Source organism: Rhagoletis zephyria, unplaced genomic scaffold (assembly GCF_001687245.7).
Source record: "Rhagoletis zephyria isolate East Lansing unplaced genomic scaffold, Rhagoletis_zephyria_1.1 Rzeph_scaffold_00076, whole genome shotgun sequence".
NCBI classification, from domain to species: domain Eukaryota; kingdom Metazoa; phylum Arthropoda; class Insecta; order Diptera; family Tephritidae; genus Rhagoletis; species Rhagoletis zephyria.
The window spans coordinates 155771-182933 of NW_016157160.1; the positions used below are offsets into that span (position 1 = coordinate 155771).

The 27163-nt window shown below is 35.1% G+C and overlaps 1 protein-coding gene across 2 annotated transcripts in view; it reads right to left on the bottom strand.

The window, feature by feature from the left end:
• The window catches only part of TfAP-2 (transcription factor AP-2), a 429556-nt gene that overhangs the window by 119996 nt on the left and 282397 nt on the right, over positions 1-27163 (bottom strand). For both annotated transcript variants that reach the window (XM_017628545.1, XM_017628537.1), the window contains exon 4: positions 11175-11382. In XM_017628545.1, coding sequence (XP_017484034.1) covers positions 11175-11382 — 208 coding nt within the window. The remainder of the gene's footprint in view (positions 1-11174; positions 11383-27163) is intronic.

Consider the following 27163-nt stretch of genomic DNA (forward strand, 5'->3'; position numbering starts at 1 on the left):
AAGCCTGCTACATGTAGTCTGGAAAGCAAGTTTCTTAAAAGCAATTTTGACTTATATTCATATTGAAGTAATTTATTTAACCTATTGCTTAGATTGAAACTAACTTTATAACAAGGTGGCAACCCTCTGCAAAATATTTTCAAACCACAATCTCTTTCTTCTGACATCCGGACTAGGGTATACATTTCAGTTTTCTGCCTTTATTGAAGTCGAACCTGCTTTTTGAAATATACAGACACATAATTAAGAAACAAAGCCTTTTCAAAACCATTTCGATCGGTAATCATAGTGTAATAATTGATTTAACTTAAAAATATTTGAATTTATTTTTTTATCAGTTGACAACTCTTTTTGAGAAAATAATAAGTCGCAAGAAAACAAAAACAAAATCATAAGAGCGGTTTTCGAGCATTTTGGTAATAAAAGAAAATTGCATAGCCTCCATATCGAAACGTAAGACATATTCTACGTCAAAAATAAATAAAAATTTACACGTTGCCTCTGAGCGTATTCGAAGCCGGACCTGCTGTAAGCCAACAAATAACAGCAAGCATCTCTGCGCGTTTAGCTACAGCCAGACATACAAATGTGTTTCAGATGTCCAACTTGAATCACATTTCTTACAATCGGATTATTTGCCATGAAAAAATTACAAGGTTGAAAAAACTATTGTAATCTTGGCTCAGTGCAAGTAATATAAACATATACTAAAGTACATTCGCGTAAATTGTAAATAGGAAAACCCTTTCTAGGAAGCATGCAGGGAAGCACTTTTTTCAGTCCCTATTGTCTTTTAGAATGGCAAGGCAAGCATTAAAGATCACGTTAAAGGCGCCAGACGTTTTTCCAAGTTACGTCCCCGTCAAGAGAAATTGGTTCTTTTATGGTTTAAAAAAAATTTCAGAACTTGAGCAATCCTTCAGCTCTACGGGTTGTGCCTAAAAACTATATTGCTTATAATATCAAAAATTACTTCAATATAATGCCACGCCAAAACCGAAGAAACTGTACTTACAGGGAATACATTGGCACCATATTCACTTGTATCTTTGTTTTTGATTTGGATGAGTCCTGGTCGATGGGTTCAGGATTATGGCAGCCCTACTGTAGCATGGCATTACGCTCAAAGTAATGCAGAATGTTTTAAAGAGTAAAGGCATCCACACACCTATGCGATTCTGTCGCAACGAATCCGCACCGTTTGTGATCCTACAGACTTACTGATTCGAAAACGCAAGTACGCACACATCTGTGCGATTTTATCGCAGTAAATCAGTCAATTTATAGACAAACAAAAAATATATAAAAAAAATTAAAGTCTTAACTTTTCTACATCAAATATGTTTTGGTTTCTTACGATCAATTTTGTTTTAGTATTGTAAAATACTTCTATTGACCTTTTTCGTTCTCAAAACGCGGAGTCTGCGATTTCGGCACGACCAAAAGAACTATGTATGTTCGAATAAATTGCTGCAGCAAAATCACATAAGTGTGTGGTTCCTCAATTAAAACTATGGTCGGCATTGTTGTAAATTTTGTTGGAACAGATTCGCACCGACATAATCGCATAGCTGTGTGGATACCTTAATCCGGAAATTACGCACTATTACTTTTTGGCAAGAGGTAATGTAGCCTATTTGATGATGATATATAGGAAGGTCTAGCAAAACATTTTTATCAAAATGTAATGCATACACTGAGCCAAAAGCACAATGGTTTTTTCAACCAAGTTATGGTTTGATTTTTTCATCGTAAATAAGCCGATTGTAAGAAAGTGGTCCAAGTTGAACATTTGAGAACAAATTCCTATGTATGGCAGTGGCTGAACGAGCAGATGTGCTTGCAGCGTTGCCAGGTTGAAGTTTTTAACGTCATTTGGGCGTTTTTTATCCTGTTGAAGTTTGGACTTTTTTTGTGTAAAAATTGACGTTTTTTACCTTCCCAGTAATTTTTCTCTATGAAAAATATATTCAGTGTATAGCGTACTATTTGCTTGTAGAGTAAGTACTTACGCTCACACTTTCGGCAAACTGTTACTAAATCTTCTAAGTAGAACTGATTTTGAATTATTTTCTTAATAAATCATTACAAGCTTTGTTTTTTGCAGCAGCTGGTTCAAAAGTTATTTATTCTTTGGACACAGATGACTTGAATATGATGCGAACCAAGCGTACGTGAATTTTTTTTTATTCTTGGACTAAGGATCCCGCGTTCAAAGGCTGCTTGTGTATACTCTTGAGGTTACGAGGCTTATTGCAATGTTTGCAGTTTCACATTAAAAGCCAAATCAGGAAGCGCTAATCTATTGCAACATGCACGCTAGCAGCATAAAAAGTCAGATAAAAGTAGGCGACTTTTTTCAAGACTTCATTGAAAGTATAATGTAGTAATGCAAAAAAGGCTGAAATATTGCTCTGTTCCTTCTTAGCAGAGTGTAATTTAGCATTTTCGACAACCGACCACCTAACCAAATGTCTACAAGAGCGTTTTAAGGATTCAAAAACTACAGTTGGAATGAGTTGTTGCAGAACAAAAGCCACAGCGGTGGTAACGCACTTGGACGTCATCAGTTTAAGCAGGTATGCAAGTTATTGCAGAAAACAAATTTTCGCTCTTCATAGACGAATCCACAGACTTAACCAATAAAAAACAATTAAGTTTAGTTGTAAGAGTTTGTATAAACAACGAAGAGTTCGATTAATTTTTCGGCCTTAGAAAACTTTTGGAAAATAATTTTAAGCATAGAGCGAGCCGAACAGACTTTGGCGTTTCCGGTTCTTTCAAGATTTGTACCACAAATAATGTGTTTACCAAATAGTTTAAAATCAAAGAAATCGTTTGATGGTGAAACATTTTAATTACACAGGATCTCATGAAATTAAATAAATGTTCTTGCTTAGGCTTAAAGTTAAAGCCTAATAAGCATTTAATCGAGTTTTTTGAAATGTATTCATAAAATTATTTCTAAGAAGTATATATGAATTTATGTACATATGCATATATATTGTACGTATGTATGTATGTACTTACATTTAAAAATTATCTTAAAAATGTTTAAACAAAATGTATTTACCTATGTATAAAATGATTTTTATATTAACGATCTCAAACCAGTTTACAATGAATTTTTACATGTGCTCTGTGGAAACGACATTTTAATATACCTTACGTACCTTTATGTACAATAAAAGTTTAATAAGAACAATTCTGCATACATTTGAAAGACGTTTTTGGGTAGGAAATGACGTTTTTTTCAGACCAAGAGGGACGTTTTCTCATGCCGAAGACCTGGCCAGCAGTACGAATGCCGTCAGCGCGATACGTAATTTCTATTTTTGGTTTTTCTTAATTGCCAAAAGGCCTGTGTGAAGTGCCGAACCAAATCAAACGACGAAGAAAATTGATTCAAGTTGAACATTTGAAGACACATTTATAAAGCGGCTATAGCTGAGTGCGTAGAGATGCTTGCTGTTATTTGCTAATACCGTGAGAGGCAACGTGTTAAAATGATAATAAAAATTATTGTTTTGTAATTTTTTAATGGTAGCCAAATTCCTTTAAAAAAAGGTCTGAAAAAGAGCTAAAAAAAGTCGTTGTGGCTAAAAATGGTAGCTAAAATTGTTTACTTACATAATCATATATAAGTATACACGCAATAAGTAATGGCATAGAAAAACAATGAACTCTGGAAAAAAGCTAATATTTTATGAAACCTAAAACCTTTTTGTATAATAGGCCGAAATTTCATAATTTTTCTACAATTTTTTTGAACATTTTTTTTTTAATTCACAACTGCAATATCGTGAACTTAATATTCCACAAACACGGCTTTGACTCATATAGTGCAAGAAATTTCCGCCAAAAAATTTTCGAATAGTTTTTGAAGTCGAACCAGCAGCTGGTACAATCACAAGAACAAACACGGTCAATCGACTTGATGGGCCATTTAACATATGAAGCATATTAAGGGCCAGTTTTTCAGTGCACGGCCGTGGCTTAAACTAAGTTTAAACACCGGATCTGGCTAGTGTAAATTAAGATCGGAAAGTCAAATGTCAACCACCTGTTCAATTTAGACTCAGTTTACTTAATCTGAGTTTAAACCGGCACTGAAAAACTGGCCCTAAGGGCTGTTAACTTATCTATTTTGAACTATAGTTAAATCGTTAATAGATAAGTTCAAAAAACAGCCCAAACACTTTTACAGTATGTATGTATAAAAACGTAAGGAACATAAAATACATGCATGTATATATATTAGTCTTTCTTAGTTTAAAAATTCATCTCTTTAGTAAATGCAAAAAAATTAGATCAAATTAAACGGAAACAACTTTTTTATGCCCAGTATGAATTAATTCTCCAAAGGGCTAGGGGCAATTTTAAATTTATGTGGCCAAAAAAGAATGTGTTAGCTAATTCTAGCCACCAAAGGACTAAAACGGCAACACTGCTCCGAATTATGAACGTCATCTGTTAAGTGCAGAACATAAACTTATTCAAACGAAAAATCGCCAACCAAAAGTTTGGTTAATGTAAACAACATTGTGGTTAATATTACCAAATCATTGTTGAAAATATCAACCAAGGCATTGTTAATATTAACCAAAAATCACATTGATTCCTTTTCAAGCTTGAATTTAGTAATATTTACACATTTTTGCTTGATTTTTCTCTCAGTGTATAAAATAAGGGTTCGCCATCAATTGCCTGTCAATTGATGAAAGTAATTCGGAAAAAATTGATGTAGTATTTGATACATTGGGATTGAATACATTTGAGAAGCAGTTAATGCATATAGTAATGCGATTGCATTACTTTGGAGTCGACTCTGGAGTTGGTGGCGTTCTCATGCAATCGCATTTTCGGTGGTGGGATGCGACACTTTTGATCGGCAACAGAGATAAAACATTCCACACAGCCAGATTGTGGGTAAATTACCCCATTTGATGGATATTTTGCAACAAATATTTTTAAAAGGGAAAAAGGGGAATATCAAATAAAATAAATATAGTTTAAAAAAACTAAAAAACACGCTTTTAAAGCACATCAAACTAAGAAGTTAAAAATAATTCTTAATATAAGTTGAAAATACTAGTATTATTGTGAAAAAGTGTGGGTTGCTCGATAGACGAAAAATATGGCACAGAGCGCCTCACGCCTTTTCACAATAATACTAGTATTTTTTGTTCATTATTATTTTCAACCCATATAAAGAATTATTTTTTACTTTTTAGTTTAATATGCTTTAAAAGCATGTTTTTTAGTTTTTTAAACTATATTTATTTTTTACTTTTTAGTTTGATATGCTTTAAAAGCGTGTTTTTTTTGTTTTTTTAAACTATATTTTTTTAGAAGATACTCGATCATCCTTTTTCCGTGATTACTATTACTAACGACAGCGAGGTGCAGCAACGAGTAGTCTTCTAAGTCATTAATAGTACAAGTTATATTAACAGTGGCACCCCGATTTAGAAGATATTCAAAGATTTCTATTTTGCCAATACTCAGTGGTGTAACATTTAAATTATTTTTCACAATCGGCTCCGCGATTGAATAATGCTCGTATACCATCGAAATGATTATTTTATACTACTAAAAGAAGTGGCGTATTGCCAAATTCATCTTTGCAATTAATATCAGTACCACGGTCAAGCAGTGGAAGATAGCGTTACATCATTTATTTGGGAATTGAAATCACGTCTGGTAAGTTCGTTGTCTCGCGACTACGACTTGCGCCTTAGCCCGCTTGGCCAACTGTGCAAATGATAGGGATAGAATGTATTAACACTAATAAGCCGAGTGCTTGAGTCGGAAAGTAAGTAGACGGTACGCATGCGCAGACAGCGTAGTTGTCTCACTTGCTCTCACTAGGGATGTAAACGATGCATCGATGTTTTCAAAACATCGATGTTTCGTACAAAAAAATCGATGTTAATATCGATGTTTTGCTGGACGATACATCGTCGATACATCGACTAGGAAAGTAAAAACATCGACATCGTTCACTCACTCCGTTCGTATTGTGCCGAACGACCAGTGGCAAGCGAGCGCTTGTTTTCGGAAGCTGGTGCAACCATCATTCAGGATAGAAGCAGGCTTTTGGGGGCTAGATTATCAAAGCTTGTTTTCTGAACTCATTTCAGAATGTTTATTCATATTTAAATAAATAAGATTTACATATTTGAGATACATCATTATAATAAAACAGGTGCAAGTTTTAAGCGGCTAAAAATCGCTTTGATTTTTAATTAGTGGCGGCTTTTGCGTTTTTTTCATATAAAAGGTTAAAAATCAAGGCGATTTTTTAACGGCTTTTTCTAAAAATTCAGATAAAAAAGTTCAAAATTAAGATAAAAATGTGTTGAATTTTTCAAAGTTTTGTATAAAGTTATGGTTTGTAGCGGATATGTGAATCTAGTTCTTTCGAGTTTAAAAAATATTTCAGGCTACATTTTATTTCGTGTAGTAGATGAGATATTAAAACATGGGTTCCTCTCATCCACCAAACCCCTAGCTAATGGCACTCCACAAGGGTCACCCCTTTCAGCATTTCTTTTTGCTATTACGTTTGATTAAATCGCACAGATAGCCTCTAATTATCACGGTATAGAATGTCAACTTTACGCGGATGACGTGTTATTTTATACCAAGAACTCAGACCTTACAATTTTCGCTAGCCAATTTGAAAATATTTTGAAAGAAATTACAGAATGGTCCGTATTATCAGGAGCCGCTACATCGTACCAAAAAACCCAAACTCTGCATATATGCAGAAAACGTAGTTGCATTGGATTAAAAATTAATTTTAACGGCATAACAATCAGTTCTGTATCAGAAATTAGTATTCTAGGCCTAATCGTAGACACGAAACATAACTTTAAAGAACATTGTAAATATGTTAGAGATAGTATAACTAAAAGATTAAATGTAATTAAGTACTTATCGTCAAAAAAAAGCTTTGTACATCCGTCTTCTCTGCAAACCTCATAAAAGACTTTAACAATGCGGCCTCCAGAAAAAGACAACCTAAAATTTTATCAGTCGTGTCGAAATGCGTCGATCTTTGCAAGCAGCTTGAACTACCACTAACCGTGAAGCAGCCATGCGCAGAAACTCAACCGTCTTGCATGATTAAAAATATCGCATTTTCAATTAAAGCGCTACAGCTTTCGAAAGAGAGTACAGCCAAAGAGACCTACCGAGCCATCTTTAACGCTGAAAAAGCAAAGTTTTCAAATCTTGGATGGAACTTCATCTTTAGGGATGGCTCCAAAACGCCCGACACAACGGCATTTGCGGTCACTAAAGAAAATGGGGATATAACAAAGCATGGAAAAGAAATTATTTCGTTTCGGAATAGTATAACACGATCTCCGAGGAAAATCAAAATCATGTGCATTCTAGGACATGTTGGCATCGCGGGTAATGAGTCTGCTGACAATGCAGCACAACTCGTTGCAAAAACTTCATCATTTGCATACAACTATTTTACTAAGCAAGATGTACTACGCGAAGTTAACAAACGGCGACGTGATTCTTTACTCGCAGAATGGCAACTGTACTCTCACCATTATGCAATCGTCAACCCGCACAGGAAGAAGCCGACTTTCGCGTCAGATATTCATCTCAAAGAGTTAAAGCCGTACATCCGACTACGCCTCGGGCATACGTTCTAACTCATGCACACTTGCTACAGCGATTAACACCCAACGTTTGTCCGCTATGTGACGAAAGTGCAACAGTAGAGCATATCTTAACAACTTGCCCGAACCTGACATCTTCAAGAAATTCATTCTTCCCACTCTCTAATCCTATTGAATGTCTAAAAGAACCATCGAAACTCAACATAAGAACAATATACCACTTTCTCAGAGCTAATGACCTGCTAAGACGGATTTAAATAATATTTAGCTTTCTATATCCTAGTCCTAAGTTCTAATAAACCAATATTCATTACAAGAGACAGCCGATGGCCTATGATGCTAGTGCTGCTAATTTTAGACTTTATATATTAACTTGTTACTATGTAAAGGAAAAAAATAAATAAATAAATAAATAAAATAAAACATCGGTAAAACATCGATATATAACCGATGTTTTTTGACATCGATGTTTGTTCTCTTATAAAGAGAATTGTTTTTATCTAAAACTAATACAGTTGGAAGGACGAAATTCGAGGATGTGGTAGTTAACATATTAATCCTTGACATATATTATTTACAAAAATAAATATTGAAAATTTCCACGGATGTTCAAAGAAAAAGTTTTAAAAGGGATATTTTCAATACGTATTTTTCCTGGTGCACCCAAAAATTATTGTTTTTTTATTCTACAGAATTTTGCCTTTTAATTGATACCCATATTGTTATTCTTCAATGCATCGAATTTTTTGAATAATATTTTTATTCAATCATACTCTCGAAATTTCAACGTCCTTTAAAAAAAAAATCCTGACGTCAGAGAGTAAAACTAAAAACGCAGTTTTACTATATTTGGCCCCCAGTTTTGTGAATATATTGATTTTTTCGTGCGTGACTGTCGCACGGCGTTATTTTTTTTGTAAATTTTTAGAGTCAATTTAAGTCATAAGGTCCACAATCACAGGTGATTAATCGAGTTTGAGAATCGAAAACCAGAAAGTCGTTTCTGAAGTCAATAATCGATTCTGCGTGCGGCTTTTCCATCCTTATTCCAGAAGGGCTTTTGTAGGGCGCCTTTGGAATAAGTTTTTTTTTTTAATTCATAAAAATCATACTTCTTTAAGGAATTTATTTAAGGCTCATATCAAATATGTTTTATTTAGGCTTAAAATGCTTGTGGAACCTTATTTGTAATGCTAAATAATATAAACAAATACATATATAGTGCATTCGCGTAAATTGTAAATAGGAAACACCTTTCTAAGAAGCATGCAGGGAAGGACATTTTTCAGTCCTTCTTGGGTAAGTCTTTTAGAATGGCTTCACTTAAGACAATTTACCTAAATTATCTTCAGGTTATGCACATACATAATGGCAAAAATGATCACGAACATTTTTCCAAGTTACTTCACCGTCAAGAGGAATTTGTTCTTTTATGATAAAAAAAAATTCAGAGCACCAGCGCACAGTGGTCAATAAATGGAATTTAATGTTCATAATTCACTGGAGCCTTTATTTCTCAACCAATTTAATTAATTATTTTTTTAAATGAAAGCTAATAAAATTTTCAAGAGACTAGTTGAGCCCAAGTTTTTATTTTTTATTTTTTTATATTAAATTTTTTAGTGGAAAGTGCAGAAAAAGTGCCAATTTTGAAGAAGATCGATTCTCCTGTTCCAGTTAAAAAAAGATACATAATAAAAACTAGTTAAAAACAAACTTAGGTTTCTCCCAAAATGAAAAAGTAATAATTTGATAAGTTATATAAAAATTATTAGTAAAAATATTTTTTTTTGTTTTTGGTTTTTATAAAAAATTTGGGTATGCAGTTTTATATATAATTATATTTTAGTATAATAAAGTGCAAGTTTCAAGTCGCCAAGAGTTCGCGTTGATTTTTAATAATTTTTTCGTTAACATTTCGAGCACATCTGCATTCTACATAGGAAATGAAAGCGTTTTTTACTTTATTAAAAATCAACGCGAACTCTTAGCGACTTACAACTTGCACTTTATTATACTAAAATGTAGTAATCTATAAAACTGCACACCCAAAATTTGTATAAAAACTAAAAACAAAAAAAATACTTTTGGTAAAATTTTTTTTATAAAATTTCAGATTATTACTTTTTATTTTATTTTTTGTTTTGGGAGAACCCTACAATTGTTTTTAACTAGTTTTTATTATGAAACTTTTATTGGCTGGAACAGGAGTATCGGTCTTCTTCAAAATTGGCGCATTTTCTGCACTTTGCACTAAAAAATTTAATATAAACAAATAAAAATTCGAAAATTGGGCTCAACCAGTCTCTTGCAAATTTTATTAGCTTTCACTAAAAAAAAAAAATATCAAATTGTTTGGGAAATGAAGACTCCAGTCAATTATGAACATTAAATCCCATTTATTGACCACTGTGCAGCGTTTCATCATCATCAATCATTCAGCTCTACGGATTGTGCCACAAAACCACATTGCTTATAATATCAGAAATGACTTCAAAATAATGCAACGCCAGAACCAAAGAAACTGTACTTATAGGGAATATATTGCCACCACATTCACTTGTATCTTCGTTTTTGATTTGGAGGATAACTGTCCTGGTCGATGGGTTCAGGATTATGGCAGCCCTACTCTAATTCTACATTCTAATTGAGGACTTCCCAAAGTTATTAAAAAACACAATTATGATCCTTTCGAGTAACAAAGTAAAGACTTGTAATTGCGGTACTTTTTCGCCTAAATAAACGTTTTAAAGCTAAAATGGTTCAAATACTTTATTTATTTTTTTATTGTACATTTTTCAGGAATTTCATTGATTGAAATAAATGCAAGAAGAATGGGGACCACGATTATTTTATTAGAAAAAATGGAAAAAGCAACAAAGTCTAAGCGGTGGTTTAGATCCGATCATTGGATCATGAAATATATATATATATATATTTTTTTTTAAGTCGGCTTTTTTTTGCTAAAAATTACTTCTTCCATATTCAACCTACTGTTATCAAGTGCAGCTGATTTGCCGCTGTTTAACGCTTCTGACTTTGCACATCGTGCAACGTGGTACAAAGCTCAATAAAACTATGAAAATTAAATGTTAACAAGCCACAATAACATTGACAGACGCAACAATAATGCTTTAGCCGATTTTGCCGATAGGAGGAAGTGCCACCAAAATAACAACTCGTGAGATTTGCTCATGTGCGTATATTGAGAGCGTTCAAGCACAAGACTGTAAGGTTGTGCGGATATCATCTTATTTAAATACAAAAATAGCATTTAAATTTCCAGTAGGTAAGTAGCGACAAGTTTTATAAAATGGCATTGGTTTTTGTGTTATTTTCATTTTATTAAATGTCTTTTTCACATGAATCAGGTGTTATAAACAAGCGCCTAGCATAATACCCTGGGTTACTAAAAAAAAAAAATTGTTAGAGTCTCCATATAAGCTGATAGCCAGGCAAGCGTGAACAACCTCAATGTACAATAAAGAAAGTCAGATATGACAGAGACTAGAAAATACAATTATTACGTACTTTTTATTAGAGGTAGGTCCGACATAAATGTAACATTGTCATCTATACCGGGATTTTGGACATCGTCAACGGCATTCTGTAGCGCTTGATGTAGGGCTAAGGGATCATGGTCATGAGCTAACCGGCCGCCATGTGTGGTTCCTCCTGTTAGTGTACTACCATATTCCACTCTTCTATCTGTGTATGGAAAGCCATGAGATAGCTGAGCCTGAAAATATATACAAATAACAGTGTATATATTAAAATAGTGCATATAGTTTATATTATTGCCGCTCAAATTGATTTACATTTTTTAAAACCCTTAAACATTTTTAAAAAGTCTTTGAATTTTTTCTAAGCATCACTTAACAGTTAACTTTATTTGTTTGTCTGCATGCGCCTAAAACAGCTACTCACGTAAGAAACGTGTGTGGCAATTCTATAAAGTGTTAGCGTGTGTTGCAGCTTTTGGAATTTGTTATTTTCTGCACGAAACAGGACTTACGCAAATACATTCGCGAATACTAGGTGATCAATTATGAGAACAATTTGTTCCCGTAGAATTGGCGATAAGCATTATTATTGGGGTACTGATTATTAAAATAAACAATCTTTTAACAATAACTGTTTGAAATATAAATGTGAATGCAAATGCTTGTGCATGCGTCTAAGTAACTTACGCGCACTGTATGTACATATCTGGTCAAAAGCTTTGGGACGTGAGGAGGTGAAAACAAATTTTTCTTTGAATCACGCCTTGGGTGTTCATTTATTCGACTTTGTTCAAACACTGGGTTTCGAGTTATTCGAAAAAAGGCAATTTGAAAAAAACGGCTTTTAATTTTCGAATTCAGAAAAAAACCGGTTAGACCGGATATTTGCTTTTAATTTTTCGCTTTTGGATAACGTTAACAGTAAGGGGGGAGGGGGCGCTTCTGACAAAATTTTTATTTTTTTTTACTTTTATTTTAACAAAGTTTCATTCTAAGAAAAATACTGATAAAAATAAAATATTTCACACAAACAACAATAAATAAACGTAGTCTTAAAGTTGCTCCAGTAGATGCTGTACTAACCAAATTTATTTAACCTCCCAGCAAAAACTTATATTTTTGGTAAGCGCTTACTTTTTGTATCGATGGAGTAACGCGTTACAATACGCCTCAAGACAAAATTTTTCACTTTCTCGTTTACCCATTGCATTACCTGCATTTTTTAAATTTCTCTCTTACCTCCAGTGACATGCCCTCATTAATAGGGCATTCGCACGAGGCGATTTTACAGGCAACAAAAGTTGAATACGAAGTTGAATGAGAAGTTGAAAGTGAAAAAGTTGCCATCCCTATTCAAACGAGGTTATTTTCGATTCAACACGAATCGTTCTTTACATTATTGAAAATGAATTTAAATCGCAAAATTTTATCAATTGGCGTAAATTTGGTAAGCCAAGCATTGGTAGAAGTGCTTGTAGCGAAGCTGAAAGGTAAAATAAGAGTAAAAAAGTAAAAAAGAAAAAAAGTATGTATACAGAACAGTGTTGACATTTTTGGTACAATTGTACTTGTTTGATACAATTTCATTTACAATATACTTTCCTACTACGCAGTACTTTTTAGTACAATTTTGTAATGAATACTAAAAATATATAGCTCTGAAAATTCACAGCAAGAAATTTTTTGTATTCTCTTTTGTTCGCCTGTTCGTATTTACCTTTGTAAGTTTTGAAAAATGGCTTGAACGAACCAGTATAATATAGCCTAGGCAAATTTTTAAAGAAACTTTTCGATACTAAGTTTTATTAAAACAAAATGTCAAAGTCAGCTTCATATAGAAACAAAGTCTTCGTTAGTTATAAGAAGAGATTTTCTTAAATATAATACTTTTACGGCACTCACATATTGACAAGGTTTTACTATTTATTTTATTATTCTTTAATTTTAATTACCTGTTTATAAAATATAATGTATTCTTTAAGAAAAATTTTATAAACCCAAGATTAAATCTTTGCGAAACATCCAAAAACCCACATACTTTCGTAAAAATTTCGAGCTTTATTAATATTCTTTAGTTTTTATCCCATTCAATTTTAGTATAATAAAGTGCAAGTTTAAAGTAGCTGGGACTTACCGTTGAACTTGGCAATTTTTTTTGTCGACGATGTCAGCCATTTTCTTCCATACGAAGTGTGTTCGACGATTTTTCGTATGGAGAAAATTAGCAACACCTTCATCAAAGAAGTCTTAAAAAACTTAGTTATATTAAAATTTAATGGGATAAAAAACCGCACACTCAAAATAAGTCTAGGAAATCGAATTAAAAAGCTCGAAATTTTTACGAAAGTGTGTTGGTTTTTTTTATGTTGCACAAAGTTTGAACCTTGGATTTGTACGGCTTTTCTTAAAATATAAAGCGTATTTTTACAAAAAATAATTAAAATTGAATAATATTAAGATAAATGGTCAAATCTTCTCGTAAAGTTTTGATAAGCACTTGAAATTCTATTAAAATGTCAAATTTTAGTACTGAATCCAAAGAAAATGTCTCTTTTATCCATTAATAATAACTTAAATATGCTTTTTGTTAAGATGTATAGGAAAATGTCTTTTATCTTATATTTGCGTTAAATGCAGTACATGTGCACGTGGAATCAATTTGTAAAAGTGTAAAATACGTAAACGTATGTACATAAACAATAAAACTTTCTCATGAATACCATAAAATCATTGGTCTTGAAGGGATTGTACTAAGAAAATATATGAGCGAATTAAAAAGTGTATACAATTTATAGCCGAAAAGTACATTTTTTGTATAGATTTCGTACTGAAGGAACAATTTCACCTCCCAACACTGATACAGAATGTAAACAAACACAGGGTTGCAAGGAAAAAAAGTTGAACGAGCTCAAAGTTGGCTGGCGACCAACTTTGTTGAAAGCGATTAGTTGAAAGGCCGCTCGGATGAGGCGATTTTTGCTTTCAACTAAAAGTTGCCTAAAAAATCGCCTCATGCGAAAGCCCTATAAAGTAATGTGTTCTGTAAACTAGAGGTGGTGGATTTCGAAAAGTACTTACCAATCGCGACTCACTACAAATTTACCCTAGTTTACAGAACACATCACTAAAAAATATAAAAACTTTATTTCTTGACGCACCTGCTGCATTTTTAGCACGTCAGTGAAGTGTAAAACCTAATTACTTTTCCACAAGGAATAGTTATTAACAGGGTTAGGATTTTAAGGCATTTGCCTATTTTGTCTGATTGGTCGTATCTTTATACAAATTAAAGAATCTTACATTTCATGTATTTTGATTAAAAATTTAAATTTTTATTTGGCCTTTTTCGGCATTTTCAGCATGTTTTGCCTTTTTAACACCTAAAAAAGGTTGCTGTGGACAAATCAATTTTGAAATCCCAAATATGAAACGATTTCAGGTTTCTAGAATGTGTGTGTGGTATGAGGAATTCAGTTTGTATGGGCATCTCCCACGCCCCCTTTTTTAATAACTCCAATTTTTTTCTATGAGTATGGCATTGATATTATATATCTCTTTACTAAGTTGCAGCACTTTACCATGAACACTTCCAGAGATGTGTTGTGTGAAAATTGCAGTTTGTACGGGAGGTGCCACACTCCCTTGATATATCGAAATTATTTTTGATTTATTGTCTCCTTGGAGGGTCTGGAGTAGGTGTCCAAAATTTCAAAAACAATCTGTACAGCTGTTCCCGAGTGTTAGGAACAGAAAAAACGCCTTTCAAAATATATATTAGTATAGATACATTTTTAGTTAAATGTATTCTATCAAAAAGGGATTTTAAATTAATTTTAAGTGTTTTTCAAAAAAGTGGAAGTATTCAAACGTAATTTTTTTTTAATTTTTCAACATAAATTAATAAAAAACTAGAGCTTTTTAAAAAATCGCCACGAATAGATCGACGAGAAATTTAATTTTCTTTTACTTAGAAAAAAGAAATTTGAAATCGGTTCATATCTGGCCTCTCAAAATTGATTTGTCCACAACAATATTAGAGGTAACCTCTACTTTGGTTTTGCCGATTTGAAAATTCTCAAATAAAAGTAAACAACGCCTCAGAAACTCTAAGGGCTGGTAGATCAATGTCTGGTTAACACAAATCGGAGGTAAAAGCTCCGGTTAAATAAAATTACTGCTTTATCGATCACATATTATATGCGTTATGTCGAAATCGTTTAACTGGGAGGTAGTGATAACCAGACATTGAACAACTGGCCCTAAGTCCACTGAAATTCACTTAGGGCCGGTTACTCAATGTCTGGTTAACACTAACTAAACATAGTTATCGAACTTATCGGTTCCGTAACGTACAACAGGGGGTCGATAACGAAGTTTAACCTGCAGTTAGTGTTAGGGCCGTTTACTCAATGTCTGCTTACCACTAATCGCCGGATAAACATAGTTATCGACGTTAACGTCTCCCTTTTATATGCATGCAGCCGAAGACGTCGATAACGATGTTTATCCGCAGATTATGTTAACCAGAGATTGAGTAGATAGTTGGTTGGGTAAGGCACTGCGACCGCTGGGTCTATTGTGTCCCAGACATTGAGTAACCGGCCTCATACTTTTACAAAAATCACCTTTCTTTATTAGTTCTATTTATTAATCATATACATACATTCATACATATGTATGTGTTTTTAAAGTTTAACACAATTAGGCCCGTTTACTCCACGTCTAGTTAACACTTAGGGCCGGTTGTTCAATGTCTGGTTGTCCCTACTTCCCAACTCCATTATCGACGTTTTTGACATCATGCATATAACATGTGATCGATAAAGCAGTCGTTGAATTTAACCGGAGCTTCTACCTCCGATTTGTGCTAATCAGGTATTTCCTTCGGTTAAACACATCGACTGCTTTATCGATCACACGCTATATGCAGGGAGTTGATAACGTCCATAAAGACGTTTAACGCGAGTTAAAATTAACCAGTCATGGTCTAAACGGCCTTTAACCCACGTTTCCTATCAGAATATTTAATATTAAGAAAATTGGCTGTGTTAACAGTTTCGGCTTTGTTTACTTTGTGTGAGAAATTTTGTCCTATCATTCTTGATATTCAATTAAGGGCCGGTTGTTCAATGGCTGATTAGCATAAATCAGAGGTAGAAGCTCCGGTTAAATACAACAACTGCTTTATCGATCACATCTTCGAACACTACTTCCCGATTAAACATCATTATCGACGTTTTGACATATAACATGTAATCGATAAAGCAGTCATTGTTTTCGACCGGGGCTTCTACCTCCGATTAGTGCTAATCACACATTGAACAACCGGCCCTAAGTGTTCTACATGGTGCTTTCATTCGTATTGTGCTTCTTGTACGTGCGATAAAAATGGAGAATATAGTCAACCCAAACAAAAAGGTAAACATATTAATATCTTACTAATTTTTGGACACTTAAAGCTAATCTTCAGTAAGATAAACTCTTTTTGAAATATAATAAAGCGAATTTAGTTTCATTCTTTGTTTTCTTCCTGAGTTTGATTATTCTGAAATGTTATGCCGATAACCATGTAACGTTAAAGACCAAATAAAAGAAATGGTTTTCACCCAGAAAAGTAATCCTAATTTTAAAAAAACACGATTCATGTTAGATTCACACGATCGGTTTTAACATGCAAAATAACAACAATTTCTGCAAATTACACGATGTGTCAAACATAACATTTACTTCTCAAAGTCAATTAGCCTTTTTGGTTCATTTAACTAAATTACACTGTTTATATAATATGAGAAAAGTGTTGAAAAAACATCAACACAAACTATCCCGTTATTAGTGCTTCAAAACCATCAATAGTGCCACCATCGATGGTTTTCGATAGTTTTATAGACAACCATCGATAATATCGATGGTTTACAATGGGGCCCCTTAAATGGAAAAGGGGTACACATATAAGATTATATTTACATATATTTATTGTATTGAACGGCTTTAAAAGCTAAAAAACACAACTTTTAATTTATTTTTAAACTAATAGTTCATTTCCATGCAGGTAAGTCTATTGAAAAAGGGATATTACAACTTTAAGGGGTAATTGCTCAAGATAAGTACAAGAACAGAAAAGAAAATAGGCAAAAATGTAAGAAATAAACCCTGCCGATCACCCCACGTGAATATTCTTGAAACTTACCTGACCTCTTAACTGGCGTTAAGCTTTTGGTGGAAATAAGCTATAAATGAGGGCTATCACAGAATCCATGGCTGTCCGATTTTTCGTGAAATCTACGAAAATGCGATCACTGAATCCGAATTTCTACGAACGGGTGTATTCAAAGTATACGCTAAGTTCGTAGCAATTTGGATTCAGTGATAGAGTCCGACCGATTAATCGGGCGATGCCGAAGCTAGTATCCTCGAAAAGAATCGGCGTCGGGCGTTTTTGCCAGATTCTTGAATGAGGTAATGTTATTTAGTTATTTGTTTTTCTTTTGTTATTGTAAACGTTTATAAAAGCATTTGTTCTTGAAATGAATTTATATTCAGGATTTCGGCCAAGAATTGGCCATTGATAGTGGCTAGCATGGTCCCATCGATGGTTTCGCAGCACTAGCCGCTATGCTTGCTTCAATTTTAGCGAATTGTCACACACGCGTTCATTGTGCCGCTATTTATTGTGATTATTGATTTGAAAAGTTTAAATAATTGAACAAAGTGGACTGCGTATTTGAAGGAAACGAAGAAAAATGCGGTGATTTGTTTTCCTTTCGTTTATTTAATTTTTATTATTATTTTTTGTTTACATAGTAAACTATATTTTCACGTGTATAAGTATTCATCTCAAGATTTCATACCTAACTGTTTGATCGCTTTAAAATTTTTTAATTTCTAATTAGGCGATGATGCATTGGAAAGCATAGGTTGGCTTTACTTTACATTTGTTACACTAAAATTTAATAAGCTATAAAACTATCACCCATAATGAATTTTCATATGATATACGATAAACGCTTGCAAGTATATCGTATAAAATGAGTTTACGTATTATGTTTTCCACACACCCGATAGATGTACAATTGTGAATGACAATGGTATTTGTTTACTATTTGTGCTGAATTTAAATAAAAGAGCTGTTCTATAATATTTTCAAAGCGAGCGTTTTGAACTTAAAAATTTCCATAAGTCATAAAAAATATGTTTCCTTCAACCTCAAATGCGTCTTATATAAATTCAATTTAGAAAGAAGGCAATTGAGAGATGCTTCCTCTGGAGATGAAAAGCTTCGAGAAGTTGGCACCCAACCTTGATGCATTTTGAATTTTTGATAAAATACCTAGAATATGATAGATTAAACTCTCTGGAGGATTGTATGTACTAAGCTTCTTTTTGTCTGTAGTTGGAAAATGAGTGCGTAATGCGTTTTTTTTAATTTATATGAACTTTTTTACAGCTTCACCTTCAATTTTAATGAATACTGGACTAGAATCGTTTGCAGTTGATTGTAGTTATAAAAGTAAAAATCTTTGTACCTAAACTTTATTGACTGACTGTATCAAGGTAGCTGTGCTGGATTGCATAAAAAAAATTAATTTGTCTTTTCTTAAAAAAATGTAGCTCTGGTGGCTTGAATTTTTAAATAAATTTAGTGAGAAAGTGGTAATTATTTTGACACTTTTTTTAAAATGCCTCTTTTTCTGCAACTGCATTGCCTTTCTCAATTATCCTTCAGGATCTTGGCCTTTTTTATGGAATCACTAAGTATAATCATTATTAAGCAACTCAAAAACTATACCAGCGTGATTACCGACGTATCCTTTTGATAAGTAGCCGCACCCTTATAAAAGGAATAAGACCCAAACTTTTCAGGTAAAAATTTTAGTAGGTTGCGTCTTTATAGCCTTTTCAATTTTATAAATTATCATTATTTTCAAGTGGAAAAATAAAACGGAAAATTAATGATAATCTCTGCGCGAAAAAATAAAAATCATAAAATAATCATTATTTGTAATCCCAAAAATAAAAATCAAATAATAATTATTTCCGTTTGAGCGAAAGAATAAAACTCAATAATAATTCATAAAATAAATGCTGATTTATATTATTTTACTCATAATGATTACCTTCCCTGCTTTTAAAATTTAAAATAGAATAGTTTAGTGAAAGTACCACATTTCACTGCTTTTGTGCTGGTGCGGAACTAGTTTCTATCGGACTGGTTCGTTTTTGGCAAAAATCAACTAGTACTGAACTAGAAATCTGGTTCACTAGTTCGTGTTTTCCCTACAGGGATTCTACGAAGGTATGTTGGGGAAACGGAACGAATGTTGATTATGGAATAGAGGAACACCTACGTTGAGGATTGTTGTTGCCAATTTAAAACCAAATTGCGATACACATGTGCACTATTGTCTGTGTCCGTTTTAAAGTTGATCCTTCTCTCATTAGGGGTGTTCGTAATGTGTAACATTTCCAAAATATAGCTTTTATTATAGTTCTTTTCTTCTTGTAGAATGGCAACATTATCAAAATCGGAGAAAAGTGTCCCGTATCCCTACAGTGTACTGACTAGGCCGTCTTATTGTCCGTTGAGCTGTTCTTTAACTATATATTTGATTTGCGTGCGGAAATCCTTGTATTGAGTTTTGTTCTTGTTGTCCCCACATATACTTTGTCGCATAAGTGGGACCCGTCGCCATTACATGAAATTTTTTATATTACGTCAGATTTTTCGTATCTAGGAATCTTGTCCTTAGTGTTGATATATATTTTTCCTAGAGTGGTGCTGCATGTAAATTCTATTTGGACCTTTTCTTTGTCATATATATTAGAATGTTGCATCCTCTCAGATATCTCCGGAACATATGTAGCGGTTTTGTATACTTTATTCTCATTATGAGTATTCTCTTTATCGGTCCTGACGTAATAATTCTAAATGAGTTCCCTAATTAAGCAAGAGGGGAATTCGTTAATTTCTAAAATTTGTTGGATAATATTTTGGTTCTTTTTATGAAAATATTTGTCGCTAATGGTGAGGACTCTTCTTCTAAAATTGGTTTCGGTATTTAAAATAGTTTTCCTCTCATGTTTCGAATTATAATTGATTAATCTCCCCGAAGACGTAAGTTTTGCATATCAGTCAATTTTTAATCGATTGTTCCTAATTACTAGGGTGTCCAGATATGGTAGTTTTCCATCTTTTTCTATTTCTATCGTAAATTTAATCGTATTTTGGAAGCTGTTCCTCCGTTAGGGAAGGCACCTTGTCGTTGGTTCGGGGGCTTAGTCGAATCACAACCAGACCCTCTCATCGGGTAGTAGTGTAATCGTGTCTCTACCTCCGGGTACTGTGCGAATGCACTCCATTTGCTATGGTTCGGACTGCTTGTGAGCGATGACCAAGAATTGCCGACCCGCTAATCCAGGGTGTTAAGCGACACCGTTCCCATTGGAAGGTTTGCAGCTAGGGGGTTTACCAGACCGGCTGTATTTTAACGGCGCTTTCCTGACACCGGGCCGCCTCAGGAAGTAATGGTGGCCTTGCTGCGGCATGGGGCGCTGCCGTAGAGGACTGTTTGAATTCCCCTTTTTATGACCTAGACCACTGCGCCCGCCTCATCGGGTAGGTGGTCGTACGAACAAGATGAACACAAACAAACAAAAGCAAAATCAAAAACAAAACCAAAAACCCAATTCTACTTACAAAACTTCCAGTGGTGGAGGGGATTCGAAACCGACCCCTCTTTTCCGCTCCTCTTTAAACGAGGCGGAATCGACTATTGGGCAGGCTGGGGCAGCTGCTGCTGCAGGGTGCAGTAAAGGCTCGGAGCCGACCCCTTCGTCTGCACTTTGCTCTGGTGGTGTCGGTGGGAACTCACCGCACCTAGACTCGGGGTTGGGCCTAAACGGCACGCTGGGCCGGCCAGGAAAGCACGCGATGACCGTCGCATGGCTACCAAGATCCTGGCGCGCTACGGCGATCAGGTTGCTGCGCAGCTATCTGAGCAGCACGTGCGATCGTTCGAGTGGGCCAGGGGGTGCTAAGCGATGGCCAGTAGGGCTGTGGTGATGTTGTTTCTGGGGATGCGAGCCCATCCCGTATTGACCCTGTCAAGCGGCAGAGGTCGCAGGAGAAGGAAACCTTTCTCCACGAAGCCCGGAACCGGAGGGACGCCTAAGCTCTTTAGCGAGATCGCTCCATCACTCTGGACGTTTTGGATCGGGGTGAGAAGGACGGGGCCATCGCCAGGGAGGACTGGAGGACACCTTCCTCCTCGGCCTTATCAGGAGTTTTTATGAGGGTGGTCAGGGCATGTTTAAGAAGGTGGTGTGCGTCGACGAGCGGTCGGCCTCGTTCTACAGGGTGGCAGTAGCGTTGGTCGGGGAGGTATAGAAGGGAGCCAGACTCGGGGTTGTGGACCGTCTCCGCCTTCTACAGATTATGTTAAAAAAGCTGGGGTAAGACAGAAATGTCAGGTGGAGACCGTAAATTTCCACTGTTAAACCATATCTGCCTTGCCGAATTTCTTACCATCGCTCTCTTAACATCAGCTGTCATTTCGTAGATTGACAACTCAGTCTTCATTTTGTCGCGCCATCTACATTGGATACAGATCGGTCTGATTGGCTTGATGCCATTTTGAAAGTGATATGTTAAGGCAGCAAATTTCCCCACATCAGAAAACGGGACAAAGTTAAAACAGAAATTTGACAAATGTTAAGATGTACGATATCACACAAGCATGCAGTCGAGGCACTCGGTCGAACTTGCAAGATATCCGCGGCAGCCGTTCGCTGATGGGTGGGGTAGTCGTATTGCTCGAAGGAGTTTTTGAGCAGACGCTACCTGTTATCGAGCGTGGCACTGTGGCAGGGAGATAAGTATGTACGTGCATCAAGGCTTCACCATTGTGAGCAAAGGTGGAAATATTAAACCTCAAAACTAACATCCAGTGATAGAGACTTCGGGCTCTTTGCTCAAAACCTCCTTGAGATCGGAGCGGGCCGCATGGCAAAGTGCCTACTGTGGCACATGTCTGTTGATACAGTGATGGCATATGATGATCCAACAACACATCCTATAGAGTTTCTAAGCTCTTAAGGATTTTCAGGAGTGCCGTCCCACAAACTGCAATTAAAGGTTGGGGTGCCATTCATATTGCTGCTTAACCTGGACGTACCTCGAATGTGCAGTGGCACAATACTATGCATAATGGAGCTGAAAATATATATTGTGCAAGCCACCATCGTCACTGACGGGGCCGAAGGACAATCAGTATTGATACCACGAATTCCTAGCAAACATGCCGTTTCAGTTAAAACGTTTGCAGTTTCCGTTAAAAGTAGCCATCGCGAAAACGATTAATAAAGCCAAGGATAAACACTTAAAGTTGCAGGAATACATCTGGGCACTCCATGTTTCTAGCAACAATAACTTTACGTTGGCTTATCACGTGTAACGAAAGCACTTCCTTTGCAGTTTCCGATAAAAGTAGCCATCGCGAAAACGATTAATAAAGCCAAGGATAAACACTTAAACTTGCAGGAATACATCTGGGCACTCCATGTTTCTAGCACCAACTACTCTACGTTGGCTTCTTACGTGTATCGAGATCAAGAAATATATATGTATATATGCCCAAGACAATAACTCCCGAAACGTTGTTAACGAAATGTATTGCAGTAGATGTCATTAATTTATATGTATATATATAAATTAATGACATCTTTATATTAATTGTTATATTTATGAAACGATTTGTTTCCTTCTTTGTTACATTTAAAAGAATTACGTTAATCCAAACTATACGCGAAGGTACTTTTAGTGAAGGTAATCAGGTGTCCATTGTTCGTTCGAATTTCAAAAGTTGTCTGTCAAATTAAATGTACAATAAGGTTTTATGTTTTGAATTAAATATGTATCTCAATATGAGTGCCAAATAAAATCAGTAAAAAAGGCTGAAGTCAAGAAAAAATAAGTCTGATGAGATGTCCGGACCCTTAATGAGGAAGGTGCCTCTGCTGGTTGGTTGATATGTCCTCAGGAACACAAAGGCTGACATCACTGCCACCAAAGAAATGCGATAGACGGGCAAGACAGTTGCCACACAAAGGAGCGCAAATTCGGTGTTGGATTCGTGGTAGGAGAGAGACTCCGTCGCCGAGTACTGGCGTTCACCCCGGTGGACGAACATCTAGCCACAATCCGCATCAAAGCTAGATTCTGTAATGTACCGATGGACTGGATGATTTCAATTAAATAATAATGCGAAAACACCACTTATCTTGGGGGGAAAACTACTTTGATCACGATGGGCTTGGCCAGTGGGGCCCGTCTAAAAACTAGCAATCAGTGGTGGGGCTGGGTTCTTTGACCCTACCATCGGATATTGTTCCCCATTACTTTATTCCAGAGTCCCTGATATCCCTAGTATTTGCATAAAATTTGTTGACTAAAAACCAGAAAACAACGAAAAATAACCGGACCTCCCTCAGTCATCAACGGAACTGAGAAGGGCCTAGTGCAGAAAAACGAAAAAAAAGATATCTTGTCCCACCAAACGAGCTACATAGATGTTGGTGTGCCCGTGTCTCTACCCTCCCTACCTGGTCATTAATGGATTAACTTGTGATGACCCCTAAACTGATACCTTACCCTATCACTGCATCCTCTCACCAAAGAAAACTATTTGTAATTTTAGCAAGATAAATCCATAATCAGACTATACATCAGTAGGTTTATTTACCCATTCTTACACTTCAACAATTCATTCTTAGATAATAAAGCAATAGTGTACAAATATTCTATTTTATCCGGACATAAATAATTTCTTTAAAGGTGTAACCAAATAACTATAAACCATAATGGTAACAAAAGCGATCCCCTTTCACATATAAGAGAAATCCTATATATAAAAATAAGTGCACGTTTTTGGTGTGACCTCATAACTTGAGAACGGATTCACCGAATTCAACCAAATTTATGTGACATATTCGATGCAGATGGTTTATGCGAAGTTTGCTTGAATTCGGAAAAGGGGGCGTGGCACCACCCATACTAACTAAAATATAAAAATAAGAGAACGTTTTTGTTGTGACCATATAACTTGAGAACGGCTTCACCGAATTCAACCAAATTTATGCGGCATATTCGGGCTATCACGCAGATGGTTTATGTGAAGTTTGCTTGAACTCGGAAAAGGGGGCTTGGCGCCTGTATTTTATATATAAAAATTAGTGAGTTAGCTTATAACTTGAGAACGGCTTAACCGAATTCAACCAAACTCATAAAGCATGGCACCACCCATACTAACAAAAATTTTCATCTGGTATATCTCTTGAAATATATGTGGTAGATTACTGGAATTGGTATAGAGACATATGAAATAATTCCATACTCCCCATCTTAAATAAAAAAAAATAAGTGCACGAATTCTACCAAATTTAAACGGTTTATTCGGACTATCATGCAGATGGGTTATGTGAAGTGTGCCCGAATTCGGTCCAGCGGTTCATGATAAATGACAGTTTATGTCTGTCACGTGAACCACGTATATGGTACAACAGCAGATACATGAAAAATCGAAAACATAGTGAAAAATTCTTGCTATTTATGATGTGCTGTGTTTATTTTTTCTTCGGATAAATTAAGTCAAGTATAAACATGGCTGCAATATAGTTCTCAATTAGTACATGATTTTTTTTTAAACATACACGATTTAAAAACAACAAAAACAGATTGTTTTATTTCAACCCGGCCTTGCGCTCAAAAAAATCAATTGAATTTATTTCAATAATTTTGCACAAATTTGTTGCATCATTTCGTACGAAAAGTTTCAAAACGTAGTGGAAAATTGTTGCTATAATGTGCTGTTTTTATTTTTTCTTTGGATAAATTAAGTCAAGTATAAACATGGCTGCAAGTTTTTCAATAGGGATTTTGTAGAACCAATGGAATGAAAGTCTCCACAACACAACATATCTGTCATTTCATCGTATTATCGAATAGGTGGTGTATATTGATATTCGGTCTTTCTATTTTTGACTCCACGATCAACACCGGCAGATGAGATCAATGCATGCTTGAAGTCTTCCCCTCTGTGGCGATATGTGCAAAAATTGACATTACACATAAACATGCGTGTTCAGTTGCACAAGCAATTGTTAGAGATCGGAAATGGCAAAGTTCGAATCGATAATACAAATGGCTTGATCACATTGCCGAAGAATTTTTGTACAATTCTCCAATTAAAAGAAAAATTGATTGAATGCGTGTTTCCAAATATTGCTCAAAATTACCTGTATCACGATTGGTTGAGAGAACGCGCAATACTGGCACCAAAAATGTGCATATCAATTCAATCAATTATCAAATTCTAGAAAAATTTCCATATGAAGTGACAACATATAAATCTGTTGACAGCGCAATGAATCAAGATGACGCAGTGAATTATCCAGTTGAATTTTTGAATTAAATGGAACCGCCTGGTATGCCACCACATTGTTTGAATTTAAAGGTCGGCTCATCAATTATTTTACTACGGAATTTAAATGCTCTGTGTAATGGCACAAGACTGGCAGTAAAAAATTGATGGCGAATTTAGTTGAAGCAACAATACCGACTGGGAAAGCGTCAGGTGAAATTGTGCTCATACCACGTATTCCACTGATAAAAAACAGACATGACGTTTGAATTCAAGCGTTTGCAATTCCCAGTGCGTCTAGCATTTGCCATGTCCGTCAACAAGGCGCCAGAACAAACTCTTCAAGTATGCAGATTGAATTTGGAGGAGCCGTGCTTTTCGCACGGACAGCTATACGTGGCCTGTTCAAGAGTTGGCATTCCAAATTGTTTATTTATTCATACCCAAGATGGAAAAACAAAAAATGTTGTATATCCAAATGTGTTGGATTAAGATTAAAAATAAATAATCAAACATTTTGAAATAGAACAAATGATAAATCTTCATATAGAAAAATTCCAGGATTTTTCATCAATTTTTCAATATTTGGTGTAGAGAAGCACACCGGGATACCGCTAGTTCATCATAATTTTTTGTACGCTCATTAGATTGCCTACATAATGCATTGTTTGAACATAAATAGGAATTAAATTAATTGTAACTTTTTGGGGATCAAAATGTATCACTATAACCTTCCGCCGCCAATAAAAAAACATTACCAAGAGAGAATCCCCAAATTGAAAATTAATATTGCAATAAGCAACTTTATGCAATATTTACCCGCCTGTCGGCATATGTACATACATAATCTATACTAATTATATAAAGAGAAGTCCCTTTTGTTTGTAACAGGTAATCTCGCGAACGGCTGGTCCGATTTTCATGAAATTTTGCATACAAATAGCTTTCGGTAACCACCATGTTTTAGGCTAAACAAATTTTACTTTGTTCGGGTAGGTGGACCAGGGACCGGTCTATTCGAAAAAATCTTATTATAGTCCGATTTTCTTAAAATTTAGTACGTAAGTAGCTTTTTAGCATATATGACCCATTTTTTCTGGGAAGTGGTCCAGGGACCGATCTATTCGAAAAAATTGAATTTACAATCCGATTTGCTTAAAATTCGGTGCGCAGGTAGCTTTTTAGCATGTATTAGCATATGTGATAAATTTTTTCCGAGAAGTGGACCAGGGACCAATCTATTCCAAAAAATCGTATTTATGGTCCAATTTGCTTAAAATTCGGTACGTAAGTAGTTTTTTAGCATATATTAGGATATATGGTCAATTTTTTCCAAGAAGTGGACCAGGGACTGATCTATTCGAAACAATCGTATTTACGGTCCGATTTGCTTAAAATTCGGTACGTAGGTAGCTTTTTAGCATATATGATCCATTTTGTCCGAGAAGTGGACCAGGGACCGATCTGTTCGAAGAAATCGTATTTATGGTCCGATTTGCTTAAAATTCGGTACGTAGGTAGCTTTTTGCCTGGATAAGCTTATAGATTCCTGTTTTCCAATTTTCATGCAATTTCGAATATAAATAGCTTTAAGTAACGACCA